Source organism: Lacerta agilis, chromosome 8, assembly GCF_009819535.1.
Source record: "Lacerta agilis isolate rLacAgi1 chromosome 8, rLacAgi1.pri, whole genome shotgun sequence".
In the NCBI taxonomy this organism is placed as follows: Eukaryota; Metazoa; Chordata; class Lepidosauria; order Squamata; family Lacertidae; genus Lacerta; species Lacerta agilis.
This window is the reverse complement of record NC_046319.1, coordinates 46,458,722-46,483,884: the sequence shown is the minus strand read 5'-3', so window position 1 is coordinate 46,483,884 and position 25,163 is coordinate 46,458,722. Positions and strand designations below refer to the sequence as shown.

The 25,163-nt window shown below is 42.3% G+C and overlaps 1 protein-coding gene across 2 annotated transcripts; it reads left to right on the top strand.

Moving 5' to 3' along the window:
- Positions 1 to 85: 85 nt before the first annotated feature.
- CMC2 (C-X9-C motif containing 2) lies at positions 86 to 18,149 on the top strand. Of its 2 annotated transcripts, XM_033157189.1 has the most exons (5): positions 86 to 202; positions 5,430 to 5,475; positions 13,139 to 13,263; positions 16,203 to 16,274; positions 17,945 to 18,149. In XM_033157189.1, the coding sequence occupies exons 3-5, from the start codon at positions 13,183 to 13,185 to the stop codon at positions 18,017 to 18,019; spliced, it is 228 nt and encodes a 75-aa protein (XP_033013080.1). In that variant the 5' UTR covers positions 86 to 202; positions 5,430 to 5,475; positions 13,139 to 13,182; the 3' UTR covers positions 18,020 to 18,149. The 2 variants fall into 2 exon arrangements, with proteins under 2 accessions (XP_033013080.1, XP_033013081.1); XM_033157190.1 differs by lacking the exon at positions 5,430 to 5,475.
- The last annotated feature ends 7,014 nt before the right edge of the window (positions 18,150 to 25,163 follow it).

Below are 25,163 nucleotides of genomic sequence, written 5' to 3'. Positions count from 1 at the left end.
CCTAGCGTTCCTCGTCTCCGGTTCCGATCGTGCCAGCGTTAGTTGTGTGCTATCAGCTGCAGCAGAAGAGGCGGGGTTTCCGTGTGACGGAAGCGGTCAAGAAACAACAACTTCCGGGTATGAACGAAGCCTACATCCGGGTTTTGCCCTTTCTTTGATTTTCCGTCTGTTCCAGGCGTGCTGGGAGTTTTACAGAACTTAGGTAGGTGTGAAGCGGGGTCTTCAGTAATCGGGTGTTTGCGTGACTTTGAGCGAAAATGTGAGAGAGGAGGAAGAATAAGAATGGCAACGATGTTGAATTCTGTTGACTGTCCGCTTATATATAATGTATTATGTCATGGGGAAATTATGTAATGTATATATGCAATATATGTTGAGTTGTATCTGACCAAATCATATTCAGCGTAGATCCATTAAAATTAATGGAGTGGAGGGAAACATTTATGCCATTCAAATCTCCACCAGCACAGCGGAATGGGGAGTTTGGATTGCTCTGCCTGTAAGGTAGTAATATTTATGGAATTTCAGTACTTTAGTTGAAACAAAATTTAAAAAAATCCTTCCAGTAGCACTTTATTTTTTGCTGTTTTTAAGAGAATAAGAAGAGCCTGCTGGATCAGGCCAATGGCCTGTATATAGCATAACACCATTTTCTCACAGTGGCAAACCAGATGCCTGTAGGAAGCCTGAAAGCAGGATCTGAGATCCTTTGACAGCGGAGATGGAACCCAGCCGTAGGTAGCCTTATACATCATGAATTTGCTACCCATGTTGATGGTCGTCAGTACTAGTAGGAGTGAATTCTATAGTTTTAACTGTGTGCTGTGCTTTTATAAAACTCAGTCTTAAAAAATAATACCGCATGCTGTGCGAAGATGTACTTTCAGTCCTTTAGTTCTTACATTTATGTATTTTTCTGTATAATTTGAAAATGGATTATATTTATGATGTGTCCGTATGCTAGTATGTTCTCACTAAAGCTGTGATTGAAAACAATATTAGGAACAGCAAAAAATCTCAAACTAGGCTTGCTCACTGCATTGTAAAAGGTAAAGGGACCCCTGATCATTAGATCCAGTCGTGTCCGACTCTGGGGTTGCGGCGCTCATCTCGCTTTACTGGCCAAGGGAGCCGGCGTGCAGCTTCCGGGTCATGTGGCCAGGATGACTAAGCTGCTTCTGGCGAACCAGAGCAGTGCACGGAAACGCCGTTTACCTTCCCGCCGGAGCAGTACCTATTTATCTACCGGTACTTGCACTTTGACATGCTTTCGCACTGCTAGGTGGGCAGGAGTTGGGACCGAGCAACAGGAGCTCACATTGTAGTGTTGTCCCAATAAAGCTCTCCCCTCCTTTGTCATACAGTATTGCATTGGGAAATGGGTAGCTATGCTGAATTTGTACTTCTACCTTCTATTGTTCTTTTATTCACTATTGTATGATTTTATATACTATAAGAAGGCTTTGGTGGGAGAGGGCATTCTCTGTGCCAGCCCCTAAGTTGTGGAATTAGCTCACCACAAAGGTGTGTCTGGCACTTACACTATATAGTTTCGATTGTATGTTGAAGAAGATACATTACTTTACCCTCGCCTTTAGCACCTGAGCTATGTATTTTTAGGACCCACCCAGTTCTCTTGATTGTAATTTGTTTGTAATATTGCTATAATACACCCTGGGACCTTATTGTGAAGGATGGCTAAGAATTCAATTCAACAACAACAACAACAACAACAACAACAACAATACTTTGTGCACCACATTCTACAGTATGACTGGCTTCTGATTTTTTTGTGAAAAATGTTGGGATCTTAAAGTGGCTTATGATGTGGCTAAACCTTGTATATTGAACAAAAACTAGCCTATGTATAAATTCGGGTCACTCTGAACTTTCTGGCAGCAGAATTCTACAAATGGAATAGAAGCACTGTTTGAATGAATGAATTTTATAGTGGTGGTTACTACAAAAGCACCTTAATACTGTAGTTATGCTTGCTTTTCTTGGCCATGGCACCACCTTGTGGTCATTCTTATATAGACTTTGTTGTTGTCATGTGGGTTGTAAATACCTACTGGTAACTTCTATGTTCATTTAAAAAGAAACCAACTCACAAGCCTGTTTTTAGAGAGAGAAATATAATGGTGCTTATTAATCACACCAGTACTGGAAGTTGAACCAAGCTTGGCAGAAGCTTTCCTACATTTATGCCATTTTCAGTGAGAAATGACCCCATCTTCCTTAAAAAGATGATGAAAACTCTTGCTAGTTAGCAAACAGTTGCCATGTAAACCTGTTCACCCACAGCCATGTCAGGCATTCTGCAATCCCTCAGAGGCTTTTTTTTCACACTTCCCATCTTTAAAGTATAGATTTTTCACGTCTAACTATCCATTTTTAATCTGCCTTTCTTGTTTCTGTGGTGAAAGGAGCAAAGACTGGCAGCAGCTGTAACACTGCTGCCTAAGTAACAATTGTGCTGCACAGTGAAATATCACAATACTATGTATGTCTGACACCAGTGACATAGAGTGCAAATTCTTCCAGTACTTCCTTTTCCTGTGGAAGATTTTCCATTTCATAATTATGTTAGTAATGATTAATGCATGACAATTGTGAATATATACAGGGGAATCTTGGCAGTTTCAAAGTGTTTAGCTTCGTTTACTAAATACAAATAAAATAAGCTTGCTAAATTAGATCACCCTGTAGGACAACAGAAAATGTTCTGATGCAGACTGAAAAATTATCAATACAAAATTTTCTGTAATACCTATGTCACCGTTTGAGGCATGCAGTTTTTAAAAATATTTTTTGAGTTGTATAAGTCTGAGGGGTTTCTGTACTTCTGCAAACCCTGAGGTTCCTCTGAGGTGCCTGATACCTCCTCTGTATGTGTGTGTGTGTGCGTGTTTGTGGTGTCACTTTTGCCACTTAAAGAACCTGACTTGGAGAAGGAGTTCACTATTAGCCCATTTTGTCAAACCTATATACTGAGAATAGACGGTTAGGTCTCCTTAGGGGACATAAAGCTGTTTCATTCATTCTGTAAGAGAGTATAAAAAAAACCCCTGGCAGTCTACTATTTATTGAACAGCGCTCCCTCCTGAGGAAGAAGAGAAATGCCATTTCTGTGGGGGCTCCTTAATATCCTGAGGTTAAATGTATGGAGCCGAGATAATGCTGCTTTGTGATCATTATAAAAAAATCATCTCTTGGAAGTTTGACAGAACAGTCTTGCTCATTTTTCTTCTGCTGCGGACTCAGTGGTGCAGAATGATTTGACTGTGGCGAGAGAGAATGGTTAGAGTAAGGCATTGGCATAATAGCTCAGTAGCAGAGTGCAAACTGAGACATCTAGGGATGAAGCTGTGTGTGTGTGTATATGCAGTTGTTGCCCCCCCTTTGCTTTATATGATCAGGGGAGGGCGATGCAGCCACTGCGCATGCGCTGATGCAATGCAAATAATACTTACTCTGATACACCACTAATTATCTGAATATAGGAAGCTGCCGTATAATGAGTCAGGCCAATGTGGTTCAGAGCAGGGCAGAGGCTCTCCAGGGTTTCAAACACGACACATTCCCAGTTTTACCAGGAGATGCCAGGGACCGAACCTGCAAACGTCTGCGTGCAAAGCAGATGCCCTACCACTGAGCTACAACCCTTCGTTTGTCAAAGGTTAAATATCTTCTAGCTCAGTATTGTCTGTTCTGGTCAGCAGTTGATCTCAAGGGTCTCAGGCAGGAAGCTGCCTTATATCACATCAACTTGTTCATTCGTCTAGACCAGGCAACCCAAACTCGGCCCTCCAGATGTTTTGGGACTACAGTTCCCATCATCCCTGACCACTGGCCCTGTTAGCTAGGGATGGTGGGAGTTGTAATCCCAAAAGATCTGGAGGGCTGAGTTTGGGGATGCCTGGTCTAGACCTGTATTGTCTACACTGACTGGCAGTGGCTGTCTAGGGTCCATGTGGAGTTTCTCCCAGCCCGACCTGAAGATGCCAGGGGTCGAACCTGAGATCATTTTCATCCAAAGCAGACATGCTACTGCTGAGCTAGGGCCCTTTTCATTACTGTTTTATTTTGCTTTTCTCTCGAGCAGCTCAGGACAATACGCAGAGTCTCCAGCTTAATTTTATCCTTACAACAATCCTGAGAAGTATGTTTGGCTGGGAGAGAGAGAGTGACTGGCCCAGGGTCACCCAATTAGCTCTATGGCCAAGAGAGGATTTGAAACTCGGCCTCCCTAGTCTTAAAAAGCTAAAGGTAAAGGACCCCTGACCGTTAAGTCCAGTTGCGGATGACTCTGGGGTTGCGGCGCTCATCTCGCTTTACTGGCCAAGGGAGCCGACGTTTGTTCACAGACAGCTTCTGGGTCATGTGGCCAGCATGACTAAGCCGCTTCTGGCGAAACTAGAGCAGTGCACGGAAACGTCGTTTACCTTCCCGCTGGAGCGGTACCTATTTATCTACTTGCACTTTGACGTGCTTTCGAACTGCTAGGTGGGCAGGAACTGGGGCCGAGCAATGGGAGATCACCTCGTCGCGGGGATTCAAACCACCGACCTTCTGATCGGCAAGCCCTAGGCTCAGTGGTTTAGACCACAGCGCCACCTGACACTATCTAGCCAGGGACAGCTATCATAGTTGTATGGGATCTTTTGCATGCAATGCATGTGCTGTACCAGTGAGCTATGGCCTCTCTTTGTATTATAACAAATTAGCAATTGTATGGTCAATAATTGCATCTCTGTGTGCCTTCTGCACCTTTATCCTGTCAGTGAGTGCAGTATAACACAGTACAGTAAACTTTTATTGCTTTTCACTGCCCTGTGATCTTCAGATGTAGGGCAGTATACAACTTTAATAAATAATAGCAATGAAAATTTCACGAATCACCATTGCATCTTTCCAAGAAATAATAGTTTCTGAGAGATGACACCCAGGGAATGTAGAAACCTATAGTATGCTGGAGTGTTAACTTGATGTTCTATGTATCCAATATTGTGTTGAAAAAACTATTATATATAAAAAATTATGCAGTTGTTGGAGTACCAAATAGTTTTCTCACACATACATATGTGCGTGTGTGCATGCGTACCCACAAACAAACATTTCCTCTTTCCTTCCTTTACTGGCTTCAAGCCTTGTGTGTTTCTTGAAAATATCCATCTCATTTTAAACTCACATAGTTTTGCCAAAGTCCAAGTTCTATAAAGTGGGACCTGTTTTTATCCAGGTCCAGGTTTTCTGTAACCATTCTGATTTTGTAGGTTTTTAATTGAATTCTGACTTCCTGTCCTTGCAATAGTAAGCATATATACACTATCACATTATGAACACAAACTGCAGTAACTTTTAAAAACAAAGTTCAGCAGACAGAATTTTGATTTTTTAAAAATGCCATTCATGTTTCCTCCCCACAGTTGTGAATTGACGGATAACAGCAGGCGCACAAGTCAGATTTCCCAGGTAAGTACTAATTTTAATATTGTTCCAGGCTTTCAAAGGTTAGAAATAGCTGCCTTATACTGAGGCAGACAGTGGATCCATTTAGTTCAGTATTCCCTACACCAGACCTTTCCGAACTTTTTGTGTCGGTGACATACTTTTTAGACATGCATTATTTTGCAACACAGTAATTCAATTTTACTAGCAAACTGGAGACTAAACTACCGTATATACCCGAATATAAGCCGACCCGAATATAAACCGAGGCACCTAATTTTCCCACAAAAACCTGGGAAAGCTTATTGACTCAAGTATAAGCCGGTTCACCTTTGCCGCTGTGGAGGAGGAGGAGGAACGAGCAGCCCGAAAGCAGCCCTTTGGGCTGCTCCTTCCTCTTCCTCCTTTGCCAAGTTTGCATTTATGCGAGCAGTTCAGGAATGGAACAAGCTGCCTTAAGGAATGGTTGACTGGGGTGAGCGGGCGGCGGCGGCACGAGTGGAGAGAAAGGGCTTCTTTCTCACTGCCCCCACCGCCCGCCTCACTCAAGTATAAGCCGAGGGCAGCTTTTTCAGCACAAAAAATGTGCTGAAAAACTAGGCTTATACTCAAGTATATACAGTAACCCCTTTCTATCCCTGGGAGAAGCATGGGCAGCGTTCGCACAACACACCTACACACTGCAGCCGACACACTAGCGTGTCACGACACACAGTTTGGAAAGCTCTCCCCTACGCTGACTGGGAGCAGCTCTCCAACATTTAAATCACTTACATATCCTCACAACAATGCTATGAGGTAGGTTGTCCTGGGAGACAGTGATTTCCCCAAGGCTATGCTATAAGCTTCACAGGTGAGCAGGGATTTGTATTTATGTATCATGTGCAAACCTTATATTTTGTTTTGTCAACGTAAAAAGTGCCTGTGCCATTCTACCCTGCCAAAGAAGAAAATGAACTGAAGTTTATCTTTCTTAAACAAACTTTGCTAGCTATTTGAACAGAGCCAAAATCCAGTTGTTGTAGCTTTATATGTTTTGACCTGGAAGCCCTTTAAGTTATGTTGCATTGTCCACTACAAATGTTTATCTTCTTTATTCTATGCATCCAAACCTAGTGCATTTTATTTTCTGTGTGTAAATTTTACAATTTTGATGGTTGTATTTGATAAATTGCAGGCATTGGAACTATGTTACTAATACCAGTTCTTAAAATGTATTAAGCTTGAAGGTGTTGTTTAAAATCTACTTTTAGATAATAATAATATTTTTAAAAATGGCTATAGTCATAGTCACAGTCACACTGGTTATATGCACTTCCAGTATCATGAGGAAGCATTTTTCTGAATAGCAGTTCTTTGGGTTCACAAGAGAAGAGTGCTATTGTTTCTGATTGGTCACCGTGGGACACAGGAAACTGGGCTAGATCAGGCCTTTTGGTCTGACCCGTAATTGTTGTCCAGTCTTAGTTGTGCTCGACTCTCCGTGACCCCATGAACCAGAGCATGCCTTGGATTTTCTTCTGAAAGCTTCTCCTTTTGTCCATGGAGAGTTCATGGCAAGATACTGGAGTGGGTTGCCAGTTCCTTCTCCATTGGTCTGACCCAGGAGGTTTCTTTTTACTTTCTGACCTAGCCAGGCTCTTATTTTCTTACTTGTTCTCTTTGGTTCTTCTCCCTCCCTCCCTGGAGAGAAATGAGTACAACGCAATGCTTTGTGATAGATACTCTGAGTGCATTTCCAGTTTATCTATATTTTTTCCTTTCCCATCCTCAAACATAAGCCACACTTCGGCTATTAACCGCTCCAAAGGCTAAAGATGTGGGTCATAATTTTATGTTGGAAGATTGTGGAAAACTGGTATAAAATTTTCAGGGTGTAATATGCTTAGAGAGAATATCATGAACAAAGTAATATACCATGGACAAAGTAATAAATGCTGGAAATGTAAACAGGTAGAAGGAACTTTTTTCCATATGTGGTGGACGTGCCCAAAGGTAAAAGACTTCTGGGAAAAGATTTATAATGAAATGAAAAAGGTGTTGAAAAACACATTTAAAAAAGAAACCAGAAGCCTTTTTGCTGGGCATCCTAGGCCAGGAAATTCCAAAATGTGATAGAACTGTGTTTATGTATGCCACAACAGCAGCTAGAATTTTGATAGCTAGAAACTGGAAGACAGGAATTACCAACAATTGAAGAATGGCAGATGAAAATGATTGACTATATGGAACTTGCTGAGATGACCGGGAAGCTCCGTGACCAGAGGGACGATGCGGTGGGAGAAGAATGGAAGAAATTTAAATTGTATTAAAAAAATTATACTAAGATTGAAATATAGATGTAACTTGGAAGATAAGTCAGACTGCAGATTTAGAATTATGTTAAGCGTTAAGGAATTTGGAGATAATGAATCAAGATAATAGTTTAAAAATTGGATAGATTTTTTTGTAAAATAAGGTTTATATAATGTAAAGAAATTACTAAAGATGTGAGACAATGAACGCAGGAAGGGTAGACGTGAGGAAGTCAAGTTACAATGTTAAGGAAAGTAGCAGTTTATGTGAATAAGTTTTTGTTTTTTATTGTAGTTTGTCTGTAATAGTTGTATTGTAGTGTATTTGTTTGTTGTTTGTATTTTGTTGATGTTTTGGAAAAGTTAATAAATATATATATATATTTTAAAAAACAATAACCGCTCCAAAGGCTACTAGCCCTGATGGCTGTGCTCTGCCGCTGCTCAGAAATAGCATGCTTCTGAATACCAGGTGCTGGAAACTGCGGGATGGGAGAGGGCTGTTGTGCTCAGGTCCTGCTTGGGGGCCTCTGGTTGCCGCTGTGAGAAGAGGATGCTGGGCTAGACAGGCCACTGGCCTGATCCTGCAGGGTTCTTCTTATGTTCTTGTACCTTCTGAATTTGGTCTGAAGCTACCGAATTATCTTTGGGCCACTTTATAGAAGCCGTTCTTCACTTCTGTCAAAATCTCTCCAAAAGGGGCTTTGTCCAAAGCGGAGGCACACACATTGACCTTGTGCCTTGCTTTTGGCCTTCCCATCTCGTTGGCATGGGTGAGAAGCAAGATGCGAAACCTAAACAGGCCTTTGTTCTTACCTTCTCAGGTTTTTACATTCTTATCTGTTACATTTACTTACCACTTTGGTATATGTCTTCTTGGCCAGCTAGCTTCTGATTTCTCGCTCACCCTAGAACAGGCATAGGCAACCTTCGGCTCTCCAGATGTTTTGGACTACAATTCCCATCATCCCTGACCACTGGTCCTGTTAGCTAGGGATCATGGGAGTTGTAGGCCAAAACATCTGGAGAGCCGAAGGTTGCCTATGCCTGCCCTAGAAGCTCAAAGGGGTGTGACAACCCTTTCTTATCTCATTTTGTAGGTTGCCTCTAACTTTCCAAAGCTGAATAGCTTTCAAGATGGGCTACAGGAAAATTATCCTGAGGTCGTGCTCCCTTCTGTATATACTATACAATCACAAAACACCTGATAGATCAGGGTTATTAAAGTTGGTTGTTCAGGCTTGGTATTTCTGATACTGTGGGCTTATGGCTAGACCCTTGAGGTCAACTTTGAAAGCCTTGCAGGAAGATTTACTTCTTGATTACTTTTTGAAGCAGTTGCGCACCTTGATGCCTAGAGATACGTGTTGAAAGCACTGTTAGTGGTGCACATACCCAGGCAGCAAGAAGCTGAGACATTTACTGCTGTTCTATTCCTGTATAGTTAGCAGAGATGAGGTGGAAATAGAGCTTCAGCTTTGAAAAATTGATTAATGGAAGCTGAGGTGTGGCAGAGCAGAAACTAGTAGCAAAAAGTCACCCCAAAGAAGCTGCAGTGGGGGTGGGCAAGGGACTCACGGAGAAGCCCAACAGATACTGGGGATAAATATATTGATACCCAACGTATGAATATCAACATATTTTGAACAAATAGTGCTTTATTAGGCAACTGTGTTTTCTGCCATTTTTTTTAAAAAAGTCTTTCTTCAAAAGGAGTCCTTGCCTAATCTACTGATTCTCTTCACCATTATATATGTGGGGCTCAGAGGATCCTGTTCTAGTTAAAACTAAATTTGCAGTGATTTATGGCTAGAATTCAAAGAGCCAGTCCTGCAGCGCAGACTTTTGCACATGTATTCAGGAATGAGTTACCCTCAGTTCTGGGGGATTTAAGCTCAAATGTGCCTATTAGGATTGCAGCTGTGGGTTCATACAAGGGGCTTAAACTAGCCCAATGGGACTGATTTACTTGGACAGCTGATGCTCTCCCCTATCCCTACGTGTCTGGGATGCATCATAAACTATATGAAACTCCCCATGGTTTCAAAACCAATTTGCTGCTCTTTGAGCTCACAGAACCAGTTTCCTAATTTGTTGGCTCCTGGCCCATTTTATCTGTTGATAAGAGAGTATGTAAGGTTTTTCACTATGTAAACCTTTAATTGGGCAAAAATGAAAAAGAGGAATTGCTCTCAGTTGATGAGCTCAAATCACCAACCCATTGTAGAACATGAACTAAATTATGTTGTTCTGGTTGTTGTTGTTGTTGTCATTGTCATGGTACTGTGGTATGATTCATGGCCTATCCGTATTGTACATCTACAAGTAGGGTCAGGTCTTTACTTTTGTTGTTGGATGAACTCCTCAATACATCTCTGTTCTATTGTGTTTTATTCTATGTATTTGGGTTTAAATTATGCACAGGCAGTTATGCATTTTATATATTGTAAGTTGCTTAAAGAAACTGTCTTGTAAAGGTAAAGGTAAAGGACCCCTGACAGTTAAGTCCAGTCGTGAACGACTCTGGGGTTGCAGCGCTCATCTCGCTGTACTGGCCGAGGGAGCTGACATTTGTCCGCAGACAGTTTTTCCGGGTCATGTGGCCAGCATGACTAAGCCGCTTCTGGCGAAACCAGAGCAGCACACGGAAACGCCTTTTACCTTCCCGCCGGAGCAGTACCTATTTATCTACTTGCACTTTGACGTGCTTTCGAACTGCTAGGTTGGCAGGAGCTGGGACCGAGCAACGGGAGCTCACCCCATCGTAGGGATTCGAACCGCCGACCTTCCGATTGGCAAGCCCTAGGCTCAGTGGTTTAGACCACAGCACCACCCGCATCCCTGCAGGAGTGGGCGAGAACGAGTTGCTGGAGGTCTCCGGCCTGAGCCTGTGGACCCGCATGCAGAAGAACTTGGAAGAGTTGGCGGCAACTATTCCTGGACTCAAAATATTTTGGTCGCAACTCTTGCAGAGGTGCGCATGGAGAGGGAGTCGTAGCCCACCTGCCACCAAGAGGGCCAGGAGATGCATGCAGAGCGTGGTGGCCAGGAAGGTCTTATCTGCCACCCAGGCATTACCTATCGCAACACATCCCTTTACAGGCCTGATGGTGTTCACCTGTCTGTATTTGGGAATGATTTATGACTGACCTCCATGTAGAGCAGGATTAAGGGATTGGTTACAGGAGTGAGTGGTTGGCGGCGAGCACTTGTACTCTTGGTGGTGGATAGGAGCCACTTGATGCCTAGCTTATTAAACCAGGGTTACAGTTATCAAAATGGAATGCCTAGTTGCCAATTTGGGGCTCTAAAGCAGGGGTCAGCAAACTTTTTCAGCAGGTGGCTGGTTCACTGTCCCTCAGACCTTGTGGGGGGGGGGCGGACTATATTTTGAAAAAAAATATGAACAAATTCCTATGCCCCACAAATAACCCAGAGATGCATTTTAAATAAAAGGACACATTCTACTCATGTAAAAATACCAGGCAGGCCCCACAAATAACCCAGAGATGCATTTTAAATAAACGGACACATTCTACTCATGTAAAATTACGCTGATTCCCGGACTGTCCACGGGGTGGATTTAGAAGGTGATTGGGCCTCATCTGGCCCCCGGGCCTTAGTTTGGGGACCCCTGCTCTAAAGTCTATTTTTCAATAAAACTTTTTGGTTCCTGAAATTCATTATGGTTGTGCAGATAAAATATAATGAATATAATTCTACAGGATGTGTTGCTAGTGTGTGAAAACAGTCCAGATCCAAGGATCCCCAGACATGTACCTCCAGGTGGTGGAGATGTCAGGCACCATCCTGGCACCCGGGCATCTTCACTTGGTGGCATGTGGCCAATAGCCAGGTGCAAAGTGCGTCTGGGGCCTGGTGATTTTCGAACGCTGCTCCCCCTCCTTGTTTCACCCTCACAACAGCACAAAAGATAGGTTAGGCTGTAAGCTAACTTAAGGTCACAGCCAGTGAGCTTCATGGCTGCGTCAGGATTCGAAAGCTGGTGTCCCAGGTCATCATCTGATACTCTAACCGCTGCACCAAATTGACATGGGTGATAACAGGAAAGGGAGGCAGAGCTGAACCAAGAACTGCTTGCCATATGAGGAGAGGTTGCAGCGTTTGGGACTTTTTAGTTTAGAGAAAGGTGAGTAAACAGGAGGTTTGATAGAAATTTATGGATGGCATGGAGAAAGTGGAAAGAGAAATGTTTTTCTCCCTCTCTCATAACACTTAAAATTGGGGAGGGATTTAGGGCAGGTAACAGAAAGTCCTTCTGTATGCAGTGGATAGTTAAGCTGCAGAACTTGCTCCAATTTGGATTGCTCTGAAAGAAGATTGGAGAAATTCATGGGGAAGAGGGCTCTCAGTGGCTACTGGCCCCAATGGCTATGCTCTGCCTCCACTGTTGGAGGCAGCAGTGCTTCTGAATACCAGTCACTGGAAACTGCAGGAAGAGAGTGGGCTCTTGGGCTCAGGTCCCACTTCCAGGTTTTCCACAAGAATCTGGTTGGCCCCTGTGAGAATAGGATAATGAACTAGACGGGCTTGATCCAGCAGGGCTCTCCTTATGTTTTTGGGTGTAAGTTGCAGTTTTTTCAGTTACACATGCTGAGGATTAATAGCCTAGGGCAGGGGTGGCCAACTCCCAAGAGACTGCGATCTACTTACAGAGTTAAAAACTGGCAGTCATCTACCCCCTTTTGGGGGGTTCAGGTCAAAGTTGTTCAGCTTTTTTAGGGAGAAGGAAAGCCCCATTTTCAGGGGGTGCAGGGCAAAAAAAATTGAGCTATTTTAAGGGGAGCTGAAGTTGTTGAGCTTCTTTGGGGGGAGCCAGTGGTCTACCAGCGATCTACCACAGACATCCAGTGATCTACTGGTTACCTGCTGGAAGTACCTGGCCTAGGGCTTGCCGATCAGAAGGTCGGCGGTTCGAATCCTCACGACGGGGTGAGCTCCCGTTGTTCGGTCCTAGCTCCTGCCCACCTAGCAGTTCGAAAGCACATCAAGTGCAAGTAGATAAATAGGTACTGCTCCGGCGGGAAGGTAAACAGCGTTTCCATGCGCTGCTCTGTTTCGCCAGAAGCGGCTTAGTCATGCTGGCCACATGACTCGGAAGCTGTACGCCGGCTCCCTCGGCCAGTAAAGCGAGATGAGCGCTGCAACCCCAGAGTTGGACACAACTTGACCTTATGGTCAGGGGTACCTTTTCCTTTACCTTTACAGATTCTCTAACTGATTTTACAAAAGATTAAGAGCCAAATACAAATAGTACTTTATAATCATGCTTTGGTTCTGATAGTTATATCTTTTCACTAAGAAATATACATAGGGCAAGATGCCCCATCTGGCATTCTCTTGGATATAAAAATGTATCACAATATTGACAGGTGGAAGACTTCAGATTTTGCTCATGAGCTCTCCTTAATTTGCGATGCACCCAGATCTGTCTCCTCATCTGCACAGCGAAGAATGCAACCTTATTATCCGTCTGCTCAAGGAGTGCCACAAAGAGGTAGGACTTCTGCCTAAACCCAAAGCACACTGAAATGTATCCTGGTAGAAAGGGCTTATCCCAGAACTCTACAGATAGAGGAGATGGCCTTCGGGCAGTATGACCATGAAATAGCTAAATACACCCTAAAGAGCAGCTCTCACTCACTCTTCCTTCTTTCTTTCTCTGCCTCTCTCTCCTTGGCTCAGCGGCAGACACAGTGTTGCTGATGGTGCCTTTAGAAAGTCCAGCAAGTTAAACTGATTGAGTAGCTGTGCAGGTTTGTCCATTTTCACAAGAGAAATTTTTGTTTACCCCTTTCTTTCTCAATATAAGGTACACCCAGAAGCATCCATATTACTGCAGGTATGTGCAGACGGGTTTATCAGCTGGCCCATTAAGAGCAATCGAAAGGGTACAGTGCTGGGCTTGCCACAGAATCCTTTTCAAAATTAATGCTGAGAGATTTTGCAGTTGCTGGGTTAGGTTTTGGGTGGGAGGGAGTAGCTAGGGGCTTACGATTCTCAAATATGATGGAGAAGTCAGATTGCAAGGGTGTCCTGTAGCCATGGGCCTTGTATCGCCCATCTGACTCCTTGGCTGCAGTTGTTCTCTTCAAGCAATGAGAATTTTGCTGCTGCTGCTGCTGCTGCTGCTGCTACCACCTAATTACGCCATGGTGGGTAATTAAGAGCTGCCTTTTGTTGCTCCGTAGAATTCATCTGCGGTAACATTCCTGCTTGGCCATGGCTGCAAAGGAGCCTTTTTTCAGTATTAATATTCATGAACCGCTCTAATCCTTTCATGTTTTAGAAAGGCTAGGTGAAATGTTACATATAATTATAGGTTAACAAGATGTGGTTTATGATCAGTCCTGCTTGAAACCTGTATTTGATTGCTGAAAGAAGAGAAATGGAAGCACAGCCAAGGAAGGAAGGAAGGAAGGAAGGAAGGAAGGAAGGAAGGAAGGATCGATCTTTTACTCTCAGTATAAAGATGCAGATGATGCATCTGACATGTTAAAAATTACTAACTGTTCACTAGCTGTGCATGTAGAAGCAACAATAAAGAGTTAATTAGCTGAAAATAGTTTCCTGCAGAAGGAAGTAGAATATCTGCATTTGTGGTCCAGGTCACGAAAATAAATTTCTTGATTTTCTAAATACTACTTACAAAAGAACTTCCCCCTGTTTCTTAGTTAACTTATATGGTCCATTGATTGTTTCATGTTAGAACTTTGGAAACACGCTTTTATTGAGATTAATACAAGGCAAGTATAGGAAGTGGGGGTGGAAACCAGCATACAAATTCAATGCAGCTGCTAATAATTTTGAAACAGTTATACAGTCCTGTACTGAACTGGTGCCTGGGCTCCTAAAGGCTTTTGTGAGTTACTGCTGTAGTAAGCATTGAACTGGTTGTGGTTAGGATTGAGCCAAATTGGAGGGGGAAGTGGTTCAAACAAACAAACAAACAAACAATCCATTGAATACGTGTTTCTGTGCGCGTAAAAATGACATTAGCCTGTTTAGAGGGGGGCAGGAAACATTGCTCTGGCTCTGTGACATGAGGTAACTAAATTTAATAGTTTATGCAGCATAACCAAGGTTTGTCCTATGTTTACAATACATGGTTTGTCTGAGAGAGCTAAACCACGAGCCCATTAAGCTTAGTGCATCAGCTAAATGACCAGGGAAAAGCAAAGTGACTGCAATATGCTCTCTTTGAGCCTGCATGTTGCGCATCCACACTATACTGTGGTTTGACATGTGAACCAGACAGCTTCCTGTGTACTCTATGGGTGCAGCAACTATGGATGAGAGTCTTTAGATTTGGGTTGGGGGAAATCTATCGACTGCTTGCTCAGCTACTCAAGGCCTCTCTTGGGATGCGTATCCAGGAACAATGCCTACACTCCACCCCCACCCACTTCCTGCCCTTTCCCTTTCCGATGGTTGGCAGGGGGAGTGTCAATCATGAGGTGAAAAGAAAATAAGTAGCTGTTACTATTAGTATTCTTTTATATCCCACATAGTGCCAAAATGGGTTTCTAAGCGGTTTACAAGTATAAAAACACAAGCGTGGTGCCACACAGCTGTTGGTGATGACAACTGGAAGTTAGGAAGCCAGGCCCAGGCTAAACCACCAGCTCCTGAAGGAACCAGCCATGATCTGATAGGAGTGGGGTGGTAGCCTCACCCTCTTACGCCCCACCGTTCTTTCGGCTAATTAAGACTTGGGTGCTCTGAGGGAAGGAAGAAGTGAGTGTAAGCCTGGGCTAGGGAGTTAAGGTCCTGAAGTAGGCTGGAGAATATTTTGTACTGTGGGTTTGTTTTCATATTTTAAATTGTAAACTACCTTGGCAGAAAGGTATCTATGCAATGCATAAAAAATAAAACACTGACATCACAGCCTTGGTCAGCTAATTAACATACAGTCATGAAACAAATGCCTTTGTCTTGGTTTGACCCATGTTGTCAGAAGTGCCACAACCTCCATTTTACAGATTTTTTGGGGGGGAGGGGGGAGTTGGAAAGGAAATCCCACGTGACTGATTATGGATTACCATAAATTTCAACATAAATTATCATCTTTACTTTGAACCCCCTTCCCACGTCCGTCAACACTTTATATTGTTTCATTGGTAACATAAGAGGAAAAATGACTTTTACTCATACGTAATCTAAGCACAACCGCAAGGGCTCCTGATTAGGTGTTTAGGTGTGCAATATTGAATGTTATCTGTTAACCCTGTGTTCTATCCTCTTTCCCCTTCACTTTTGCTTTTGTTTAAACCAATTCACGAGCCAAGAACTTGTACATTGACCGCTAATAATGAATCGTATCTTGTAGATATTACTTCAAAACTATTATGCTATTTTTTGTGATATACAAATGACACGAGAAGACTTGGTGTATTTATTTGTATCATTTATTATCACTTTGGTCCTGTTTCTCAGCACTCCATCATGAGATATTTTGGTCGTTGCAATGATTTTGACAGAGAAATGAGGCGATGCTTAAAGAAAGAGGTAAGCCACAGACAATGAGGCCGGACCACTGAAATATTCCCAAACACCCCTTTCAGTTGTGTGCCTTCCTATTGAGAAGCGGTTCCCAAGGTGGGCTGTACCAATCCCAGGGAGGGCAGAGGGATTATCTATGGGGGCACTGAGAGGCAAGGGGATGGCTGGAGGTGTAAATGACTAACAGACTTTGAAATGTTGGTATCACTGGATCAAGTTCCACAATTTCGTTGAATTAAATAGTTTTAATTTGATTTTGAATAAATATGCAATTATTTATTACTGCTTTGAATTTTATGGTGTTATTATATTTAGTAGGTCATGCAAACAGCTCTTCTGAACGATGCTTTTTGTAGGGTAGGGTAGGGGGCATTGGGGAAGAGTTAATGAAACCAAGCATGGCCTGAAAAAGTTTGGGAACCCCTGCTCTTGAGTCTAGGGGTCCTCCTGGAATTTTACAAAAGCATTCAAACCCATACTCCCCCAGGCTGTCTCCCATCACAAATCATTCACCTGGGGGACCAGACTCAGTGCCAAAATCCAGGCTGGAGAGGATCTAGACCAGGGGTCAGCAGATTTTTTCAGTAGGGGGCCGGTCCACTGTCCCTCAGAACATATTTTGAAGGGGGGGGGAATGAACTAATTCCTATGCCCCACAAATAACCCAGAGATGCATTTTAAATAAAAGCACACATTCTACTCATGTAAAAACACGATGATTCCCAGACTGTACAGGGGCCGGATTTAGAAGGCGATTGGGCCGCATCTGGCCCCTGGGCCTTAGTTTGCCTACCCATGATCTAGACCATGGGTAAGCAAACTAAGGCCCGGGGGCCGGATCCAGCCCAATCGCCTTCTAAATGTGGCCTGTGGACGGTCCCCTCCCATCAGATGTCTAGGAAATAAGCAGCTATCCTATTTCTAAAAGACATCTGAAGGCAGCCCTGTTTAGGAAGTTTTTAATGTTTAATGCTGTATTGTTTTTAACACTCGATTGGGAGCCGCCCAGAGTGGCTGGGGAAACTCAGCCAGATGGGCGGGGTATAAATAATAATAAATTATTATTATTATTGTTGTTGTTGTTGTTGTTGTTAAAAATGCATCTCTGGGTTATTTGTGGGGCAGAGGAATTCATTCATTCCACACACACACACTCAAAAAATATAGTCCAGCCCCCCACAAGGTCTGAGGGACAGTGGACCAGCCCCGTGCTGAAAAAGTTTGCTGACCCCTGAGACAATCTGTTTAACCCACCCACACCCATCCCACAGAACCTGCATTGCCACAACCTGCTCACACAGCTTGCTCAAAAAATGGATACTGGGCAGTAGTTGTTCAGATCCTTTGTCAAGGTTTGTTAGCCCTCATGGTTTAAAAATGTACACAGAGTGTTCCCTTGAAGTCTCAGAAAGCATATGGAGCTGTGGAAAGAGCTGCGTTGTTGCTGTTCACTTTTGAAAACTCTGTTCAACCTAAAACAAATGGAGTAGCTACAGATGCAAATTAAATAATAACCTTAGTGGGCTGCTTTGGTCCCCGCCCCAACCAATGCAAATGTAATTTGTGTTCTACAAAAAAATATGTATTTCCTTCTTGAGTGATAAACCCATGCTGCATTTTTAATGTAGTGACATGATTTATCTATTATTCATTTATTGCCTTGTTTTTCCTGCCAGTATCAAGAAAAAAGAGCCAGGAGCCAAGCACACGCAGAAGAGATAAGACGAAAAATGAGAACTTTAGAACCATAGATAGAGCTGAGGACTGGGCAACATACGGATGGCCAAAGGATTGTGTTGTCTCATATCTTCTGGGTACCTAAATAAAGAAAACTATTTAAATCCAAAACATTTGCAATAAAAATGGCTGCGATGTTGGCAACTGTTCATTTTTTAAAGAGCCCTGCTAGATCAAGCTAGAGGTCTATTTATTCCATCATCCTCTATCCTGCAGTGGCCAACCAGATGTCTGTAGGAAACCCACAAATAGGATGCCAAGACAATAACTCTGTCCTACTCATTCTCCCCAACAGTAGGTATTTAGAGACATGCTACTTTGAACCTTGAGGGTAGCATATGGCCATCCTGACCAGAAGCCATGATAGCCTTGGTGGAGTATAATTGCTTCTCGAGTTTTTCTGCAGAGAGGAATGATAGCTCAGTGGGTGAGTGCATGATTTGCATGTGGAAGGTCCCAGGTTCAGTCCCTGGCATCTCATATTAAAAGGGATCTCCTGAGAGCAAGGCTGGGAAGAGCTTTTCCCTGAGACTTTGGGAGGCTGCTTAAAAAAAGCAAGCAAGAAATCAGAGACTAGGGAAGTTGAATCTTGCAGCCAGTACCACATAGTGCATTTCTTTGCTGGCATATACACATGGCCTTGGTTTTAACTGATACGTTAGGAGCTTCAGATCTCACTCCATTTCCTTTTGGAAATAAAAGCTCTTAAGAGAAATGCCTGGTTATCTGCAAATCGCTTTCAGAAAATATCAAGTCAGATGGTCAGAGGCATAAAGAACCATCCTATTTGCTCAGCACACCTGTCAAAACATGACCCTGAAACATCATGTGTGCAACCCCAGCAGGAGGTGCAAACAAACAGCTGAGTGCATTAATGCTCCTGTGTTTGGTGGGAAAAGAACTTAACTCTGATGATACTGGATTGGGGGCGGTGGATGACCAGCAAAAAAGTATTTGATGGGCTCTGAAGTCACACACTTTTTAATAATGCTTAGTTTATCCACAAGATAAAAAAGCTAAATAGAAAAGAAAAGGATGCATGGACATATATTAACACAGTACGGCCCATTTCACTCAAAGCAGACCCACTGGAATTAATGGACCTAACTTTGTAATTAATTTCAAAAGGGCTGCTCTGACTAAAACTTAGTTGAATATCACCCATGGTTAGGGTTCCACTGTAAATTCATCTGCCTGCAAGAAACAGTTTTGACTTATAAACAGCCTTTGAGTGCTAGGCTGATAACTGCTTAACCTTGCTTACTTATTGTCCTTGGTTGGTTGGTTGGTGCTTCCTGCTTGATCTATATATTTATAAACTGGATAATACAAAAAAAGCCTATAATCTTTTGCAAAGAAAACTCTTGTACTTTGTTGATTTCTTACAACCTAGCTCTGAGTTCTTCACACTTAGAACATATTCATACTTTGCAACATAGAAAACTTACCTTAAACTAAATTGGACTGTTGGTCCAGCCAGCTCAGTATTGTCCACACTGGCTTTCAGCAACTTTCCAGGGTTTTTAGGCCGGAGGCTTTCTCAGGTGCTGGGCATTCAACCTGGGGCCTTCTGCCAGAAAAGCAGATCCTCTACCACTGAGCTGCAGCTCTTCTCCTTAAACTTCATGGTTTGGGGCTGCTGCCTTTTTCTCAACCCATTTGCAATCTTAAGTTTTCGCAGGCTCTTTTACTGTCTTCAGTTTCTCACTTCTAATTCTAATGTCAACGCTAATAAAATCCCATCGTAAAGGTGTTTTATACATGAGCTGTGCTACGTTATGGTGCTTGCAATATCATGCTCCCCAGATCACCACATTAAATCAAGATATTGGCATTTATGGTGCACTATACTGCCATCATGTGAGGTTATAATTTGGAGATGCTGCAGCTCATGATTGTATCTGAAATGGGAATCCACAGCAATAAAATGAAATGTCTTATAATAGGGCACTGTGAGAACTCTCTCTCTCTCTCTCTCTCTCTCTCTCTCTCTCTCTCTCTGTGTGTGTGTGTGTGTGTGTGATGTGGACTTATAGACAACTCTGTTGGAATAAATCTGGGTAGCTAATGGGATGCCCTCCAGATGTTGATGGACTACAACTCCCATCACCCCCAGCCAGCATGGCCAAGGGCAGGGATGTTAGGATTTGTAGTCCAACATCATCTGGAGGGCATCATCAATTGTCTGCAAAGCCATGTTTCCCTGTCAGTGAAGCCTTACACATCTTGGAACCTTGGAACCTATTTTAATGAATATTTTGTACTGTTTTAATTGTGTTTTATTGTATATATAATGTTGTTGTGACCTGCCCTGATAATTTTTGATATTGTGATATATAAATACTTTTATAAATAGATGAATGTAAGGAGTATTATGTGGAGATAAAAAAATAAACCCCAAACAGGCAAAGTTGTCCTTAGAAGATGCTTTAAATGTGCAAGAATTTAATGTGGTATAGTAATTCCACCTGACAGTTTCAACTTGCAAAGTTCCCTGCCTGAAGTGTGCCCATATCCTTTATAAAGCTTGTGTGTTGGGTAGGAGAGACCAACTTGCTCGCTGATATGTATGTGTGACGCATAAGGATAGGTTTTCAAATGGGCAAACCGACTAACGTCTTTGGTTCTGACAGCAAGAGCTGTTCAACAGTGGAAAAGACTCCTATGAGAAGTGGTGGACTCTCCTTTCTTGGAGGATTTTAAGCAGAGGTTGGATGGTCATCTGTCCTGTATGATCTACTCCTTGCATTGCAAAGAGTTGGACTAAATGACCCTCAAGTCCCTTCCAACTCTATAGTTCTATGATTCTAAGTCTCTCTCTCTCTCTCTCTCTCTCTCTCTCTCTCTCTCTCTCTCTCTCTGTGTGTGTGTGTGTGTGCATGTGCTTGTACACACATACACATACATAGATGCATGCAAGGCTGGTTTGCATATTGTATTTATTTACAAAGAAGCAGTGGGCCCAGGTTGGCACACTTCACATTGTTGCAAGGGAGCCTGGTATTGAGTTCGTCATTCCTGGGCCAGCAGCCAGTAGCTGGCAGAGTTATGAATTAAAAATAAAATGGATATTTATAGATATGCTACATAATACTCCTTTTATGTGAGCTACTTATGTAGGATTCAGCTTGTGCGTAGCCTTGTCCAGTCCAGTAAAGTAATGAGGTGAAGTGCACCTATTAATATAAACAGCTGCTCGCTTTCCCTTGATTCACTGCATTCCTCATGAAGAAAAACATAAAATATTGGACCCAGGATCATTGGCTCAGTTGTAGAGCAAACACTTTGCCTGCAAAAGGTCCCAGGTACCACCTCTGAGTAGAGCTGTGGAAGAGTCCCATCTGAAACTCTGGAGATTCATTGCCAGTAAGTGTATGTATACTGAGTGAAATAGACCCCTTCAGAATTTAAGTTTCAACTGCTTAGGAGCCAGACAAAACAGAGACATTCTGTTGAATGGAAGTATGGAGTTTGGATCAAAGGAAGTAATAGTAATAATACGATTCTATTCTGCCTTGGTCAGACCACTCCTGGAGTATTGTGTCTGGTTTGGGGCATCTCATTTTGAGAAGGTTATTGACAAGATGATAAAGGGTCTGGAAACAAAGCTTTATGAGGAACGGTTGAAGGAACTGGGAAAAGAGGAGACTGAGAGGATATGTGATAGCCATCTTCAAATATCTAAAGGGCTGTCACACGGAAGATGGAGCGAGCTTGTTTTCTCCTCCAGAGGGTAGGACCCAAACCAGTGGATTCCAAATTACAAGAAAGGAGATTCCAACCAAACCTTAGGAAGAACTTTGTGGCAATTGTAACAATGCATCGTACATACTTTACCAAACCTTTATTAGGCATTACAAATATAGGCCATCATAAAACATCCATTTATAATTTTTTTAAAATATATACAAATAAACAGCCATGTAAAAATATGTAACAACGAGGATTTTCATTGGAGTTTCTTCCCGCTAAATACTGCCATTCACCACTCTAAGAAATACTATTGATAAAAACTCAGCCACCCTTGCTGTTACTTCTGGGTTAATGTCGGACAGATAGAATCTGATATTTTCATTGTGTCGTCATGTTAGACTACCCAGAAAATGGGATAGCATGTGTTTGCATAGCTGGTTGTACAATGGACAGTAGAAGAGAATATGTTCTACTGTGTCTGGCACATGCAAAAAACATCCGCAATGGGACAGCTGATTGGTTGCCAGCTTCCAGACCTCCATATACTATCAACCAAAATGATTTGTTATTTTTGTTTTGGATGGAGTCAAGTAATTGGGACCATTTTGGGGTGGCATATTTTTATTTCTTTTCGGCCAGAACAAGGTGATATTTTCTTTTTTCATGGAAGTAGAAAGGTTCAAGTTTGGTACGGTTATTTTTGAAAAAATGGGCGCAATTCTCTTTTAAGTTGAAGGAATTCATCATCGAACCAGGGACTAGTTTTGTTTTTAAGTGACCTTTTGGGTGAAGTGTTAAGCTCTTCAAACATTTTGAAGATTTCACTATATACTTCCAGAATGCCACTACAAGAATTGATGTTCTTTAGATTAAAGATTACCTGGTTTGTAAAATCATCTGTAAGTTTTTGCCCCACTGCTACATTCATTTCCTGGGACCATTTTAACTGGGTCATTTGCTCATGTTGACAATAATTTGTGTTGTTACGATTAGTTATTTCTAAATCAAAGTTTAAGTTTACAGACTTCAACAATGGTTGGTGATCACTTTCGGTACGTGTCTCAATTCTAAAGTCCACTATCAGATTTACAATGTCGCAGTGGGCCAGCATATAGTCAATAACAATGCATCCTCCAGGGGACAATGGATTGTAACACATTATTGACAATGTAACACAATGCGTTGTCCACATTTTCCAGCAAAGATTCTCCATCAGCTAACAACAATTGTGGAAGTTATCGTAAACATATATTTCTGTCTCCAGTTCCTGGTCTTGCTTTTAAATTTGTAATCCAAGGTTTAAAACAAAATCCTGGATTCCCTGTGCAGGTCCAAAAACACTTTAGAATGGAAAATCAGCAATAAGAATAGCTAACTTGAGCCATAACCTTCCAAATTTGCTCTTGCATTTGCTGCTGGGTTAACAGTGTGGAAATCACCTCATTATTCCTGGGTCAAACAGATGGTGTAACAAGCTCTGAAAATGTTATTGTTGTGGTTGGAGTTCAAATAAGAAAAAGTTTCACCAGTAAAATGTATATCTGGCATGCAACTGTTAAAAGCACAGGAGCCCTGTTAGGAGAAAGTTCAAAAACATGTATGCACTCTGTGTTCGTTTCTCGTTCAAAATCCAAAACCTATATTGTTGTGGACAACCCAATGATCTGGTTTCAACAGATGCAGTTGGCAGGAGTGTAGAGTTTCTATTGCCAATTAGCTTTGTCATGTAACAGGGGTTAATTTCCCCCCTGAAAAGATTGCTTCCCCTGATGCTGTTGGTAGGTTAGTATATGCAAAGTGGGAAGTGGTCTTAAGGAGGAAGACTGAAATTCTACCTGCACCTACAAATGTCTCAACTTCTGCACAATCTGACAACAAAAGACAGAAGGCTCAATTCTAAAATGGGAAAACTCGTAAAAGCACAGAATCATGAAAACTAAGGTAGTTGGTAGAGCCATCTAAACTAGTCTGCTGTCATAAAGGAGGTGTTGAGAGAGTGGATAGAGATAATTTGTTCCTTTTCTCCCATAATACTAGGTGTATTATTGAAGTGAAAATTATTAACAGCATCTTCTGCACATATCAAAGAAATCACTCCTTCACACAATGTCCAATTAATTCATAGCCATAAAATGTGTTGGCTACAAGCTTAGATGACCTTAAAAGTGACATAGACAAAATTCAGGCAAGTTAGGGATGGTTGATAGTGATTGACGTGACAGAGTGATGTTGATGCCCTGTCATGCTTATGGCTTTCCTAAAAGCACATGGCTGCCCACAAGATAACAGAGCCTTAGTCTATCTTCGTGTTCACCAGCTCTAGCCTGTAAGATCCACTTTCACCATCGGTAGGGAGGGGAAAACCTGTCAGTTGCCGTTTCTCTTGGTTTCTCATTTTTCCAATCTTAAATTCAGTTCTAATTTCCTCATCAGTTTTTTTAAAAAGTAAGTCCTCATGAAAATCCATCAGCTTTCTGGTGTTAATTTCTCCTAATATACATATCTGCATGCAATTTTGCCTAATATACTCCCCCCCCAAACCAATGACCACTAATATATGCATTTTGTTTGTTCATTTCACTAATATTTGCACTTCTGTGTACATTTTACCCTAACGACGTGCCTTGGCTAGAGAACTGCGTTGCAAAATCAGAGACCTGAATTTAAAGGAAGGCTGTGTTTCAGTTCCTGTGTTGTTTCAGAAAGAGTGAATTAGGTAGATTGGCTTTCATATGCAAACTCCATTGAATTTGTCCCTCATCCCTAACCACCAGTAATAGTTTGGGTGTCTGGAGAAGCAGTGGCTGCTGCAGAGCTACTATTTTTTTTTCTGGATCCTTGGAGGATTGAGTCCCAGTGTATAATTTCAGAAAATAATAGTCTCGGCGAAATGCTCTAATTGGGGACAGGTTGGGTTTTCTCCAGAGTGTGGTCTCTTGCGAGCACCTCACTGATTATCTAACAGTCTGTTAAAGAGAAAGAGACATTACGCTCCTCCCCGGTTTGATTTCTGCCAGGCTTGGGAGCCCAGAAGATGTTGAGCATATTCCCCACATGACAAGGTTTCTCATTCTTGCCTTCAAGACTCCTGATTAGAAAGGGGTGGGGAAAGAAGAAAGCACATTGTCACAAATTAAATGCGAATGCAAGTTCCATCTATTTACTACATTCATGCCACATCTTTCTTCCAAGGAACTCAAGGTAGTGTACATGTGTTCTTCTTCCGTTCTCACAGTAACTCTGTAAGGTAGTCAAAACAAAATAAAAAATAAAAAAATCCTTCCAGTAGCACCTTAGAGACCAACTAAGTTTGTTCTTGGTATGAGCTTTCGTGTGCATAGGCTGAGAAAAAGCCACTGGAGCAAGGTCACCAAGTGAGTTTCATGACTGTGTAGGGACTTGAACCCGGGTCTCACCAGTTCTAGTCCCACAACTGCATCACACTGGCTCTCCAGAACTATGGTT